The 16,123-nt window shown below is 48.2% G+C and overlaps 1 protein-coding gene across 4 annotated transcripts in view; it reads right to left on the minus strand.

The window, feature by feature from the left end:
• The window catches only part of NOS1AP (nitric oxide synthase 1 adaptor protein), a gene marked incomplete at both ends in the record, with an annotated part of 36,904 nt that overhangs the window by 7,097 nt on the left and 13,684 nt on the right, over positions 1-16,123 (minus strand). For all 4 annotated transcript variants that reach the window (XM_080624153.1, XM_080624151.1, XM_080624154.1 and 1 more), the window contains one exon: positions 302-394. In XM_080624153.1, coding sequence (XP_080480279.1) covers positions 302-394 — 93 coding nt within the window. The remainder of the gene's footprint in view (positions 1-301; positions 395-16,123) is intronic.

Below are 16,123 nucleotides of genomic sequence, written 5' to 3' on the forward strand. Positions count from 1 at the left end.
TGTCACAGCTCTGCTGATGCTCCTCTGCAACCCTTTGCCAAGGGTTGGGTCCTCCCGGGGACTGGCAATGTCCCACATCACTTCTCTTGGGGCTCCTGAGCCCCATACATCAAGATACCCCTGCATCAAGACTGGCTCAGGCACCCTGCAGGAACACAGCTCATCTGAGGCTGATCCCAGCCCTCTCTCTCCCAGCCCAACAGAGTTTCACAGAACTGCAAGGATGCTGCAGGTCTCCACACTGCAAGGGGAGTGCTCCTGCTGCTGAGGCACCACTGCTCCAAGGACCAGGGCTGCCTACCTTCTTCTTCTTCTTCAGAATGACCTTCACACCATCCACTGACACAATGAGATTCACCTTCTTCTTCTTGATATTCTTGGCTTTAAATTCATACTGCAGGGGATAGAAGAAAACACCTCAATTAGCCTTCTTGCATCAGGGAAGCTCCAGAAAAGACTGATGGGAAGGGGCGAGAGCAATAGGGAAAGGTTTGCTTCCCTGAGCATATGCCTGCACCAGCCTGCCCGTTCATGCTAGGACAGGACAGGAGGCTGTTTTGCCTTGCAGTGTCCCTGTGCCCAGCATCCAGAGAAGCACACCCTGAAGCAATCTGGGCCCTGGATGTGAATAATGCTTTGCTCAGCCCAGGGTGCTGCTGGAAATGTTAACTTGTGTTCCTCTGCCCCTCTGAAGGGCTGTACCTCTCTGAGAAGGACTGCCACCTCCCCAGCCCTGCCAGCCCCTGGGGCTCCACAACCTGGCTGGGTTTGCCCCACTTACTGTGACCATTGCTGAGCTCTCATAAGGGAAATGGCATTTCTACTGGCCTTTTTTTTCTCCGGCTCAGTGTAAAAGTGAAGGTGATTGCTGAGGAGTCTGTGAACTGCTCCAGGGGAGAGGGGATAATGCAATTACCCACTTCAATTAGAAGTCACTGGATGGGAAAAAACCCAACAGGAACTTCCAAAGATCAAAGACTAAACACAAAGCTCTGGTCCAGCTGGGGGAGAGAACTGGGATCCCCCAAAATCCAGCCACTTTTGCATTTAGTCTTATGAGCAGGGAGTGGGCTGGCAGGGGAATAGGCTAGATGAGCCATTTAGGCTGAGCAACTCCTGCAGTGGGACTTTTAGGGATAGAACTAGTCTACCATGGCTGTACCAACATCAGGTACCTGGCATGCTGGTACTACAGGCAGGGCGCTCTGCACAGCCACGAGAACAGATCCTCTGTGCTCACCCAGCAGCAGAAAAGCCCTGCATCCTGCACCTAGCACATCCAAGAAGAGGAATTCAATTTATCCTCTCATTATTTCACCAGTGTCTCTGTAGAGGGAGCACAGGGCAGGCAGCCTGAAGCAAAGCCTTGCCTCCAGTCCACACCGAGCCTTGAGCCTCGTGTGACATTTCCAGCACTGCATGGTGTATTCACTTTGGCAGCCAGAGCCAGCAGGCAGGAAAAGCTGCTGGCCCTGACTGGCAATCGAATGATAAAAGACCTGAAAATAAAATTTCTTAAAGCCATTTTAAAGTCTCCAGTGGGGATGGGAGACAGAGATAACCCAGATAACAATGAGAGGAGTGCGGCTCTGCCCTCCCCAGTGCACGGACCAGGCAAGCTGTGCAAGCCCACGTGCACTGGGGCTGAAGCCATGGTGATGGGCTGGGGAAAGCAGAGCTCAGGCTCCCACCATGGATACAGCCAGCCTCAAAATCCCCAGAACATACTCATATGCTGCTTGCAGGGCTTATTCCTCATGGACAAAGGTCTCAGCAGAGTCCCTCATCAAAGAGTCCATAAAGGTGGGTTTTCAAGCCCCATACTCCCCTTCTTTGCCACTACAAGAAGTGAAACTGCACCTAAGAGCCTGTCTCTGTGCCTTGCAAAGACCAGTAGTGAGATCACAGCAACTGTCTGGCACCTAGCAGTAAAAAACCATCTTGATTTAGTCTTGAAAAGGTGAGCTCCAGCCCAGTTGCCTTGGAGTAATTAACCCAGCACCTTCTGGAGCTCTGCATGTGATTTTTCCAAGAGCCATGGGCTGATACATATGCTCTCCACAGCTCCCAGAGTCACCACATGGCACCTTGCAGCCTGATTTATTGGACCTAACAATCATTGACTATAAACATCAAGTTGCATTTCTGTGCTGCTGGAGCTGTGGGGTTTCTATTCTGGGTCATCCCAAGTGCTAACTAATGTGGGCTTGGAAGAGACAGCAAGCATGAAAAATATCTCAGGGTTAGAGAGAATATATTTAGCTTGGTTTTGGGCAAGTAACAGCCGCAGGACAGCAATGCAGACAGGCCAGGATGTTTCAGCAAAGATGCTACCCAGCTCTGGCATATGTTTCAGAGACAGAATAGATGCAGAGCTTCTTGGAGACACCGCCATAATCCCTGGCTGCAGGCAGAGGATTCTGCCCAGGCTCGCTCTGGCAGAGGGCAGTGCCACAGGGAAAGTTCTGCCATGCTGAAGCAAAATTCCCCCTGTGCTGATGGCTCAGGGCAAAATTCCAGCATGAACCAACAGAAGCAAAGAAGTCAAATTCTCAGAAGGGCCAACCAGCCAGATTTGCTAAACCCTTGCATAAATCCAGGCCTCTATTCTGATGCCGAGGCAAGAGCAAAGCTCCTTTGCAAGTCCAAGCCATGTGCTTAAAAAGCTATTGCACACACTGCCCCACCCCGCCCTCGTTAGCACAATCATTCCGATGAGTCCAGATGCCCTTTGGGATACATTTCCCATGCAACGAAGCAAAGCTCTAGCCAATAAAACACTAATGAACTGATGCCCAATGGGACTCTAATGAAATGCTAACTGTAATTTAATAGCAAATTAGCAAGGAAGAGGATTCAATAAAACAGCAATTCAGCTGAGCAGCCTCTTGCATCCCTGGGCTGCATGGGTCAGACACGTTGAGCCCATGGGTCACGAGATGCACTGTTTTCAGATTTGAGTTTGGGTAAACAGGTGCAAGCAGGAAGGAAAAGCACTCAGGAGAGAGGAGCAGCAAACCAAACCTAGAGAGAACATGTACCACTCTGCAGAGCGTGGCACATCATTCATGCACAGCTACCCTCCCTGCTTACAGACACTGTGCAATTTGTTCTGTCTTGCTCACAAGGCTAATTCAGCAAACTGGAGGGATTTCACCTACAGCTGTACCTCTGGCTATGGTCAAAGGACAGTTAGGTTTGCACAGTTCCTCTAAGTGAGATTTGAGCCAGAGAGACTGTAAGGAATGCACCCAAAACTGTGCATAGCAGAATGTGTTTTCAGACCTGCTGGCTTATGGTGCAGCCCTTCATATTGGCAGGGACAGTGTGCTGCCATGCCAGGATGCTGCTCGCTGGTTATGGCAGGAGAAAGGCACGTCTCACCAAAAGACCTTGCATACCCCAGCAAGCCCCTGCAGCTCCCACGAAGGCAGCAGCTGATGGTGGCAGGAAGGAAAGAGAATTTGTGCAATTCCCCATGATCCCCTTTGGTTTCGCACCTCGTAGCATTTCACATTTCAGTGTATTACTTATAACTAACTAAATGGTGTAATGGTCAGAGGAGCTTTCTTGGCTGCCAGCTCTGGTAGTTTGCCCATTGTGGTCATGATTCTCAATTTTTAAACACCTGTAATAATACTACAGGTTTGCGTTAATTATATTAATTCCTGGCTACAGCAACATGGCAATCCTAGAAGACAGATAAATCGTTGCAGGGAAATACACAGAAAATGGAAAAAGCAACAAAGAAACCCGACTTGCACAGCTCCACAGTCAGTCTCCAACTGAAGCTCTAAGCACTCTACTAAAATTGATAAGCAAAGATTGAAAATGGACATCTGAGATATGCCAAAGTTAAAAAAGTAAAGATACTCAAGAAGAAAAGAAGGGGTCTCGCTATTGAAAAAGTATTAGATCACTTGTAAACTCCAACCAGCTGAGAAGTGAATAAAGATTATCCCTTAATTTTATACTGCCCACAATAAAAATATTCATCTCAATTAGAAAAGAAACATCTCTCTCAGCAGAGCAGGAGAGCCTTACCATTGACCTCAGGTTAGTAGGAGTCTATTTTCAACATCTGTCTTTTATGCAGAGTTCACCATTTAAATAACTTTAGATGGAAAATAATGCCAGCTGGTGTATGCATCATTGCGCAACACATTCCTACTGGCAGAGTATTAAAACTGCCCTTTCTGCAGAACAGAGTAACATATGTTGCTTAATAGAGAGAGCATGTAACCTTGTCAGCTTAGAGTAAAATTATGTCTGAATCGCAGTGCGATGAGTATGTGTGAAAAGCGCAGAAAACTCAGCCCTTAGAAACATGTTACCCATCCCTGTCACACTGTTTCTACACAGTAAAAGTGTAAGAAAACTTGTAACCACTCACTGCAGGATAGGTTCGGCAGATCAGACACTGAAGAAGAGAGATGATGGTTTTCTAGATTTATCATTCCCTCACATGAAAGCATCTGAAACAAGGTTAACCTGAATAGAAGCGTCCTCATTTCATTCCAGCCCATCTAAACTGCAGAGATTTAAGTCTGCCCAGTAGCATTCTCCACCAGTAAGGGAAGGTACCAGGAATCCTGAATGGCCAGATTGTGCTAGCAGAATACAAATAAACAGAAAATTCTTTAATGGAAGCTTCCCAAAATGCACCAAGCTGCCTCTGCCCCCTTCTAGCCCCTATCCCCCTCCGCAAAAAAAAAAAAAAAAAGAAAGGTTAAAAGCTTGTACTGGGGATACTGGAGAAAGAGCAGTGGTTTGAGAATTCAATTGACAGGAAAAAAGCAATTTCCACAAAATGCATTGCTACTCTGCTAGGCTAGGAGGCAGGAGACAAAAATCTTCTGTAAGAAAAAGCATAGAAAGGGTGTATTTCTTTTTGCCAGAAAACTGTATTCCTTTGTGTTTATGCAAAATGACATGAAACTCTGAGCAATGCCAGAACCCACAGAGCCAGCACCACTGAATGCAAAGGGCTGGCTCCAAGGCCCCTGTGATGTGAGCAGCCTGTGGTGATGTCCCTGCAGCTCTCTGTCCCTTGGCACCTCATCATGCAATGAAAGCACAAGTGCAGGGCTGGTGCAGGCCCCATAGGGGAGCAGGGCAGGGTGCTGGAAGCCAGCGTCCCACTGCCCTGGCCCATCGTGGTGGCTCCTCCCTGCAGCTGGCTGGCTCAGCAGCTAATGAAATACCTTCAGAGTTAGACTTTAACCCAAGGTCAGCTCAGGCTAATGAAAGGCATGGCAGACTAGTGAAGGCTTTCCCAGCACTCTGGGGGGAGGAACGGTACTGTTCTCTTGATGAAGAATTAACTTATTGCAAAGTGACAGCTGAGCTTGAGTTCAATTGGCACAGACTCCATGGCTCCAAGAATTAACGACTGGAAGGGAAACCACATACCTCCTCACAATTTCTGCTGCTGAGAACACAGTGAATGAAAGTAAATCTCAGAAATGTACAAGAGATCAGGCATAACCCACAGGAGGGAAGCCTGAGAAACCTTGCTGGATCCTAATAGCGGTAATTGGGAGGAATGGCAACCAGCGGCATCATGCAGGGGACAAGGATTTCACTTTATAGAACCACACAAGGAAATGGCACAAATACCAGTGCCTATGGATGACTGAGAGCCACCCACAAGCTGTGTGGGAAAGGGAACCTGGGAGGGACACAGCCCTTTCCTGGCCAGAGGTGCCAAGCCACTCTGGGGATGGGCATGGAAAGCAGGAGGAGCAGGAAGGCAGCACCTGCTGCCCACTAGCCCTTTGTGGGTTGAACAACAATCAGAGCTTGGTCCTGGGGTCCTGCCAGAGTGTTAAAAGCAGGGCACAGCCAGGAACATCTCATCCCTTCTTTTTTAACTTTAGGTGCTTTGCTAACTGGAGAAGTGTGACTTCCAGCACTGCAGGGGCCACACCACTCCAAGGCAGGCAGCACAGTGAGCACAGGCCTGCAGTGTGCCTGTGTGTCCTGAGAGCCAACAATTTTTTGGGCCAAAAGGCTCGGAAAGCCTGTGCATAGACAAGGCACACACTGCACCCAGCTCGCCAGGTGCAGAGGTGGTATGCCCTGGGCCTGGTGGCATGACTATGGGATCCATCAAATGCAACTGTGCCTGATAAGGACAAGCAAGCTGCAACTCCACTGTGTTATTCTACACAGCTGGAGATCTTGTTAGGGTCATGCAGCACAAGCCCAGCCAAACTTAGGCAGGTGAGGAAGAGGCACAGAGAAAGGCTTCCCAATGAGTTTCACCAGGAAGCATTGGCTTCCTCCAAGAGGAGCCTAACCATCTCAGCTAAATGAAAGAACACGACCAGTATGGCTAAACACAGTGGCAGAAAGAGAAGTGCACTAGAGAGGAAAAGGGAATGATTTAAACCACAGCTTTGCCACAGTAGCAAACAGATGTAACCTGGCCAGAAGTAGCCTCAGAGATCAGAAGTCCCCAATCATCCAAGCCACCCAGGGCAGGGAATATCGGAGTGCTTTCCAGGGCTGCATCAAAAGGAGTGTGACCAGCAGGTCGAAGGAGGTGATCCTGTCCCTCTACTCTGCTCTCGTGAGACCTCACTTGGAGTATTGTGTGCAGTTCTGGTGTCCTCAACATAAAAAGGACATGGAACCGTTGGAACAAGTCCAGAGGAGGGCTATGAGGATGATCAGGGGACTGGAGCACCTCCCGTATGGAGACAGGCTGAGAAAGTTGGGGCTGTTCAGCCTGGGGAAGAGAAGGCTGCATGGAGACCTCATAGCAGCCTTCCAGTATCTGAGGGGGGGCTATAGGGATGCTGGGGAGGGACTCTTCATCAGGGACTGTAGTGATAGGACAAGGGGTAACGGGTTCAAACTTAAACAGGGGAAGTTTAGATTGGATATAAGGAAGAAATTCTCTACTGTTAGGGTGGTGAGGCACTGGAATGGGTTGCCCAGGGAAGCTGTGAATGCTCCATCCCTGGCAGTGTTCAAGGCCAGGTTGGACAGAGCCTTGGGTGGCACGGTTTAGTGTGAGGTGTCCCTGCCCATGGCAGGGGGGTTGGAGCTAGATGATCTTAAGGTCCTTTCCAACCCTAACTATTCTATGATTCTGTGGAAGGGAACAGAGGCAGCACTGGCTCTCCCAAGAACCCAGCTGTCAGACAGGTAGGGCAGCAGAGAGCCAGGGGTCCTGCCAGTGGGGTACCTAGGGATGGAGCATCCCTTTTGCTGTGGGTTCCTGCCCCAAAAGCAGAAAGGCACCTGCGAGCCTGCATCTCCCTCGTGCATCACCCAGCTCTATCAGGGCAGCAGTATATGTCAGGCTATAAAGCGTCTGGAAAGTGGAATACCTCCCAGGAGGGTGGTCAGCTTCATCCAAGAGACATTTCTGGACAAGGCTGCAAAACATCTGACAGTCCATTTTTCTGGGCTTCACTTAAGCCCACAGGGGACTCAAGCTTGCTGGAGGAGAGTACACAGGAATACTGGCTTACCCTACTAACCTGATCTCTAATGAATGGACTGAAATAGATTTTTAGAAGACTGCCTTAAACCACCCTACCAAAGTGCAGTGCTGCTGCCTGCATCTGTCAAGGACTTCCCTGACTCTTCATCACGGACATGCAATCCCATTGCAGCTCCAGTGAGGACATGTTACCACACCAATTCCCATATGCAGCTGTTAAGTACATACCTGGCCATGGCCATGCCCATGTACCATGAACCAGCAGGGTGCTCGCCCACAGGATGCCAGCAGCACCTCCCTGCTCCCTTCTTGGGCTGTGATGCAAAGAAGGACAGCATGAAAATCACTTGGTGTGGTCACTTTGCCTCTGCTCCCCTCTCCTGCTGCCAAAACCTGGGAAAAAACCAGCCTGCAGCAGAGATAGCTCTGGCAGCAGGTCATGGAATCACAGAAACATTTGGGAGCAGAACCAAGGTTCCCACTGGCTCCACCAGCAAACCACCAACATGGCATGGGCAAACATACTGGACACCTCTATCATCCTGCCAGCTGAGGTCTGAGCTGCTCCTCAGGCTTAAATTTCCCCCATCACCCTGTCTACACTCCAGTACTGGTGGTTTTGGCAGTAGCAAGACTTTAATCAAAGGGCACAGTAGTTTGGAAGAGGAAGAGGAGTAATGAAGCATGGGATGCTCATTCTTGGTCTTAATGACACTTTTTAAACTCTTCTATGGTTCTTCAGAGTTTGCATTTGCACATATGGGAAAATACTGCTCTCAGGTGTAAGTGTTTGTCTGAAATAAGATATGATTTTGGTTCGTACTGACAAGGTCAGTGCCTATTTTCCCATCCAACTTCAGGTTTAATTTTGGTAACTGTCTGTGACGGTTGCAAGTACTGATGGGTATAAATGGGAATCGGTCTAAAAATACCTATGTTGCAAGAGCAGCAGAGCAGAGTTACGGTTGCTGCTTTAAAACAATCCTTGGATCACAGTATGTCCAACCATCACACAAAGCATGTTTTCTAATAACATTGAGTACTTCACAAGAAATCCCTTCTGCTCGGTTTGCTGTTTCCTAACAGATCCATTGTTAGGATCCAGCCTTGATCCATTTCCTCCAACCTCCCCTCACTACCTCCGAGTTTCACAAGATGAGCTGACAAACTGGGATACATCCACAAGCCCTTTCAGTCTAAGCGGTTTCACAGAAATCTCAGGTAAATCAGAACTGGTAAAAAATAAATTATTATCAATCATAGGATTAAACAGAGAAAGTTCTTCTAGGTAACAGCTCATTCTCATCCCCTCTTTTGCAGACTTCCATTTACAAGACAATTCACCTCCAAGAAATCCTTAGGGGTCTCAGATCTCTGTCCCAGTCTTAAATTGTTGTGATTTAAAAAAGAGAACAAACCTCAAGATCAGAGATTCAAAGGAGGCCTGAGACATACCAGTGCACCTCCTCTCCCAAGACAGTTTGCAGCCACTCTGCATGCCACGGAAGCCCAGTGCTGTGCAGGGGGATGCAGCAGCATGGTGCACACAAGGGATGCAGCTGCTGGTGCAGGAGCACACTTCCCAGCAACATTCCTCAGCTCCACCCAGCAGCTCAACAAAGCCACCAGCAGATCTCTGTGCACGTATTACTGTTTGTTTCATTGGGGCTTAACTAATACTGAGCTTATAAGAGAAAGCTGGAATCCCATCCCAGCACAGACACAACTTTTTCCCCCAAGCTTGGGTACACATAGCAATGGCTCTGAGTAGAAGTGACTGCTTGTGGGCTGGGAAAAACAGCTTCTCTCAGCCATGAAGGTCAATGGAGACCGTGCCACAGGCTATCCCCCAGCCTTGAAAACATCTCTAAATCCCTTTCAGAAATCCAAGGAAGCAATAACAGCATGAACCGGACCTGTGTGGGAGGCAGTAGGCTCCCACCTGCCTTCACATGCTGCCATCTCTGATGACCAAGTGTGGTGCAGGCAAATTAACCAGTGGGAGGGTGATATGGGATACTGGTCAAACTGGTTGCAGAAATAGCCAGGCTTTGAGCTGCTCCCTTTGGTTAACAAAAACAAGGGCACGCTCTGTGCACATCTGCAAGCTCTGCTTTTTACAGCTCTAGAGACACAAGAGATGAGCTGTACATACCTTAATATTTACCACCTGTTGCTAAAATAACCAGAAAAACATTCCTTGAAAACCCCACATCTGACTGGAATTTATGGTATTTTTAATCAGATACATATAGGTTCAACCTATGGGCAAAGGCAGCAGGTGCACAAGCCGTTTGGCGACAGCAACCACCCATTGAAGAAGGTAAGAAGCCACAAGAGCCTAGAAATGGCCTCTGTTCATCCAGCCTACAGTGGGTTTGAGCCCACGTGCTAGGATGAGCTTGGCTTCAAGAAAAGCATTGCCATTTGCAACAGTTTAGTCCTGCCCTTTATGGTAATCCTTAATTAAACTCCTGCATCTTCCCGGCACTGGCATTACCTGAATCTCTGTGGGGCCCCAAGAGTGTCGGGTGCTCAGCAGCACAGGCAATGCTCAGGCAGACAACTTCCTCCACCTCAGCAGGAAAACAAAAGTTCTGTGTTCAAGATTCGCTTTCTTCCACAAATGCTTTCTTTCTAAGACACCTCCTGCTCAAGGCAGCTGAGATCATCCCCACCTGCAAGGAGGGGGCTAGAGGCAGGGCTGACACCATGGAAGAGCACAGAGTTACTCCAAATTCACCCTGAGGGCAGGTGACAAAGAGAGGGGCACCATAAGAACATACCCACGCAGCGCTTCAGGAAGGTGTCAGCTCAGCAGAGCACGCCGAATCAGAACACGGTGAGATTCACACCCCATGTTGTGAAACACAGCATTTACTTTGGTATTTTTTTACTGCTCACAAAGAGCTACTCTCCCACAGTTGCACAAAAAGCTTCAGCAAGACCAGTTAGAAGGCAGATGAGAACAGCCAAGCAGAAGAGCAGTGAGAAACTGAAGGTAAGCTGGTAATGTTGTAACTAAATCAGTAATTTCAAATTCAGACAATTAATGAAGAATGAATGAGTAGCAGTATTAAATGCTTAACACATCAGAAAAAAGCCAGCCCTCTGGGGCTCATTAGATGCTGGTGGTGCTCAGCAACGTTTCTAGGTTGTATACTGGACAAAAGATTTAATTATTCATATCACACTTGTTTCATGGTTCCTATTTTGGTAATAAGTAATGCATGTATTAAAAATCATTCACTAAATTCTACATGTTAAAGTCAAAAACTCAGAAAAGTGTCCTTTAGAGTGATTTAGACAGAATCATGGAAAAAATTCCAAGCTAATGAAAGCTCCAAGATTTTAGGCAGAGATAGAAAACAGACAATACAGGAGTTAATATCAAGCGAAGGGATTGCAGAACAACTCAGCACAGCACCAGTTCTATGCAAGTTGAAATCCTAAACTGTCTCAATGAAATTAGAAGTGTACTTCACGAAGTTATTAGGCTGGCTAAGAAAGCAAAGAGAATACACTGCCATTTCCCCTTTTGCATGCATTTTGACAAACACAGCTCAGATTCAGGGGCTGAAACCCACCTCACCAGTGGAGCCCCAAATGAAGCAATGACAGACAGATGACAGGATACTGCTGTGCATCCAAGAAACCCCACAGCAAGGAGAGTACACCAGTGCTAATTTTTACACAGATCTGTAAGAAGAAAAAAAGTATTTGCTATCTAGGGTTAAGCATACAGGAATTTGGCATCTATTCATTTCAGGCTGATTTTATACAGCATTGGCCAAGCAGCCTCTCAGAGGAAAAAGGAGCTGCATCCACAAGATGCAAAAAAATGCATCTAGAAAAAACCCTGGAGTCATCAAAGGTGTCATCCCAGTGGAAAGAACACTAAGAGGAGAGTGTGATCCTGGGCACATGAACTGGGCAACATGCAGCAGGACAGAAAGGTGACTATCTCAAAACACAGCACTGCTGAAATCACTACTAATATAATCCATTCTGACTTAATATGCTCTGATTTATCGTACACTTCGAAGAAGCAATAGAAAAGAGTTTAGAAAAAAGCAACAAGAACATGAGGTAGGTTTGCCAGTCCCAAGGGTTAAAACAAACTCTTACTTATCCAAAGAGTAGGCTCAGAAGATCAACTAGCTGGGAGGTGAAGTTGGACCCATTCAAACCACAGAAAGACACATCTTTTTTTTTTTTTTTCCATGGGAAGCTCAACAGGACCTGCACCCCAAATCACACTGACCGCCAGCTCTGGGCCAATTAGTCTGCATTTCTCTTTTTTAGATATCAAGGATTTCTTAGCCTGTATGCAGATATCAGCAAAAATGTGCTCTTTGTGTATCCAGTACTGGAGAGATACACACACATACCTGAAGTTCCTTGGAATTAGGGAGTGTTTGAAGGAGTCCAGACCAGCCCCATCCATCATGTTACAAGGGAACAGGAAATGTCACAGGAGCAAATGCCAAAACAAAACTGGAGGCCTTTGAAGGGATAAAGAAAGAGATGGCTTTCCATAACGCATATTAGTATTGCAATCCAAGAGCACCACTGTAAAAGATCACAGTTGGGCTCTTTAACTGAAAAGAGTTATGCTGAATTTAACCATCTTTGCTGGAGTTTCCTGTGGTGAATACTGACTTCAGGATTATTTTTTCCATTTCTGCTGAAGCAGAACAGCAGTTTCTATAGGCAAGCATATGGCAAGAGAACTGGGGTCTTCTTCCAACCATGTTAATCTCCTGCTGGTGAAAAGCAAGTGACAGATTAAGAATCACTAGGGTCCTCATTCTCCACCAGGGAAGCCTGGCCTGAGAGGAAACATTTTATTCTCTAAAAATTCATCCAAATTTGGGTATATTCTTCATCTATAGTCTTTGCTCTGGGTAGACATCACTCCAGCATGGGAAAGTCCAATCCCTCCAAAAATCCCAGCTGAAGCACAGCACCCACTGGCTACCACCTACAGGGACACCAGAGCAGCTGGGGATGGTGTCTGGCCACAAAGCCATGCCGAAAGCAGTAGCCCTTGTGTGGCCATCACAGCCTCCCCAAAGGATGAGGAGGTGCAGGCAGGAGAGGGCAGGGGACTTCCAGGGCTTTCATTGTGATTTGCATGCTATAGCCCTTCACTGGGACTGGGAGAATGCACTCTTGGCTCCTTTATCTTGTTCTTCTGCTGTCCTACAATAGACACATTCTTTCCTCCAGCTCCCTAATTAAACAAGATCCATTCCACAGACCAGCTCACACAATAGCTTTTGCAGCCTCTCCTCTTAAACAGATGTGATCCTTTCCTTTGCTCCCATCCACTGCAGGAACAGGCCATAACAAAATCACCCTTACAGCTATCACAGCCCCAAAACCCCATGCCAAAATCCTTCTCACCTTGCTGCAGGCTGCCAGGCAAGCTCTGACATTGCTCTTCCCCCTTGGCCATTTGGTGTACAACATCCCCTGGAACATCGTCCTGCTGCACCAAGCCAAAACCACCACGAGTTAATTTTAGCAGTGAAGAAACTGGGGCATGTGGCTCTTTTTTTCTGCAAGGCTGCAGCTCCACGCTTTGCCTCTCTTCTGAGAGGACAATACTTCAACAAGTAAATCAAGGGGTCCTTGGCCTTTGAGGACCAGCAGAGAAGCACCAGAACAGAAAGGATCACACACAAGAGTAGCGTTTAAAGTGTTGATTTCAGCTTGGTTAAACTATAATTCAGTCTGGTTCCCTGTGCAGGCATGCCTCCCTCAGAAGGAATCTGACAAGTCACTCAGTCTCCCTGTGTCTCGGTTTTGCATCCGTAAAACAGGTACTAAATATTGCTTGAACCCTGACCTCCTGCTTGTGAGGTTTTTTTTAGCCTTTGCTCTGCTTTTCCTAAGCCATTTCTCCCCTTAATCACAGAACAAGAGCCAGGTACCATCTCTGGACACACTCATGCCTGGGTGGAAAAGGGGGCTGCTCAAGATGCAGCCACCTGCGTCCCTCATGCTCAGGTCCGTACACCAGCTTCAGTGTTCAGCACAAGGGAACATTTGGACCCCACTTCATCCCAAGGGTAAAGTGCTGCTATGACGGCAGCAAACTGATGAAAGCCCTTGATTTATTAAAAAACACAGGAAAATTCCATCTTGCAGTAAACCAGAAGAAAAACTCCAAATAAAAGCAATGCCATGCATGTGAGGAGACACTAACGGAGACTGGAAAAGGGGGATGGGGCCAGCTCTCCACTGTGTTGACCAGGAAAGTGCTGGGAGCTACCAGGATGAGTTGCAGACCCTGAAATCAGCCACACCTCAGTGTACCCCTATTAAACCTATTTTCTCACCTCAACAACCTCTCAGGTGCACCAGGAGCTTATCCTTATGCACAGTCAGGAATTTACTTTAAAATGCAAAGATAAGTGGAGATGGTTATCTTTGCCAGCAAGTTTCTAGCAGCAGAAGAGGCTGTCACCTCTTCATGACCATGGTGGGGCTAGAGAACACTGAGCTGGGTGTGTTATGGCTGGTGATACTGAATGCAGCCTTTTCCCTCAGTAACAATGCCTTCTGCAGAGGTTTTCATAAGTTAGAGGGTCAGGCAATCAAAGGCAGCTCTGTCACCTTGCTGAAGGAGCAGAGAGCTGTCAAAGGATGATGGTTTCTGTAAGAACTCTTCAAACCCTCGCAAACAGCAATTACCAGAGCTTTCATGAAGCCAAATCTCCCAGAACAAGCTGCAGAGCTTCCCCTTGACAACCAGGCTAAATCCATTCATGCCCATCAGCCAGACTGTGCAACAAATCACTCCTTTCTAAGCTGGAGGAGAAGCCAGAGCAGGCACAGAGAGCAGGAGAGCCACCTAGGCACCACCAACAGCTTCCACAGCATCTGCAGTACCACAGACGTCACATGTGTCAGTGCTCCAGCTACACCGTGTCCCTGTGGAAAGGAAGGTTTGAGGAGCCAGATTCCCTGCTTCTAGTGCAGCTGAGCCCTGGCACCGAGCTGGGCCTGCTGTGCTACCAGAACCATGTGTGCAACATGGGGAGCCTCTAAGGAAGGAGCCATGCAAAGCCAACAGCACCTCTCCAGCATGCACCAACATCCCTTCACATGCTCTGCTGAGCCCGACAGGTAACACAGCCCATTGGTGCAATGTTTAAAGCCTGCTTGAAGAAACATTTCTAAGGAAGAACAAGTGTGAAGCAGGAGGAAAAGAAGGGAGCACAAGGGCACAAAAGGAGACAGACATTTGTGCGATGACTTTACATGCACATGAATTTAGAGAAGGGGTGGGAGCTGGCAGGGCACCCACTGGCTGGGAAGGAGCCATGCCAAAGGTCTGCACTCTCCCCCACGTTCAGGGAGCCTGGCAGACGTTATTCCCCTTCTTCTCCCTTGAACTCCCAGCAGATATTTGCCGATGGCTCAGATGATGGCATCAGCAAGCTGGAAACGTGACTCACTGAGAGCAATGGTGAGGAAAGCCCCCAGCCAGGAAGTCAGGTGAGTCACAGAGAGACACTGTTGGTCCCAAGAGAAAGAAGAAAGCCCAACCAAGGAAAGGCCAACCCAAGAAAACACAGGGCAAGGATGCCTGACAAGGACACAGGGAACAGGAGGCACTGCTGCCTCCCAGCTTTTTTCCAGCAGCTCCAGTTCTGCCCTGGGCTCAGTGCCTACTTGGCTCCCAGCCCTCCCAAAGACATTTGAGTGGCTATAGGCCAGCATCACCCACCAGGGCATTGCTGTTTGCGCTGGCATGCCCTGCATCAGCTGACGTGTTCTTGCCAGAGCCCTGAGCACTGTCCTGACCACAGGACACTTGCCCAGAGCAGAAGTGTTCATAGAGGCAAGGAGGTGTGTGGAAGACCACACACCAGCATGCACCTCCTGGCAGGCACCTCCCAAAGCATGCTGCCCCATCTGGGTTATGGTTTCCTTCATCCTTGCCGGCTTCAGCCAAGCTCACCATCCAGCTAGGAAGCTTCTGCTCTTTTCCAGGCTGGACTCGCTCCCACCAAGCTCTCCTCCCCACCATGGTTTGGAGCCTGGCCATAAGCGACAGGCTGTCCCAAGCCTGGAAGAGAACTGTTAGCTAGGTCATTGCTGGAAGCCAAAAAGCAGTGAGTCTATCATGACTTATCCACAAGGCCAGCAACTAGGAGAAGAGGAGCATGCCAATTCCTCATCTCCTCAGGACCCATCAGGTCACACGTCTGGCTGAGCCCTGTCATTCCTGCCACCGTGTGACCAAGCAAGACCGGCAGACAGCAGCACAGGCAGTACTTGCTCATGTCTGCCAGGAAGCACCTTCCCCAAGTCCCTCTGGCAAGCAGTGCTCAAAGCCCTATCCCTACTCTGCTTTCTCTGCAGCTCAGACCTTGCTTTCGAGCACTAATGGCTCACACTTCACACCTTCTTACCAGTTCAGATGCCTGCCCCCTGCCACATGGGGTCATTTTCCTCCTTAAACTTGTAATTTTACTATATGTGCATTACAACAGAGTGTACATACAGCTCACGCTACTTAATGCTGCCAGTAACCTTCAAAGCTTCACTGGAAAGCACTCATCACATCCTGGACATGGTATTAAATGAGACAGCCAAGCCAGGGCCACCATGCTTTGGCCAACCCTCATGGAAACCATCTCGAGAGACCCT

This window comes from Psittacula echo (assembly GCF_963264785.1).
Source record: "Psittacula echo genome assembly, chromosome: 7".
Classification (NCBI taxonomy): Eukaryota; Metazoa; Chordata; class Aves; order Psittaciformes; family Psittacidae; genus Psittacula; species Psittacula echo.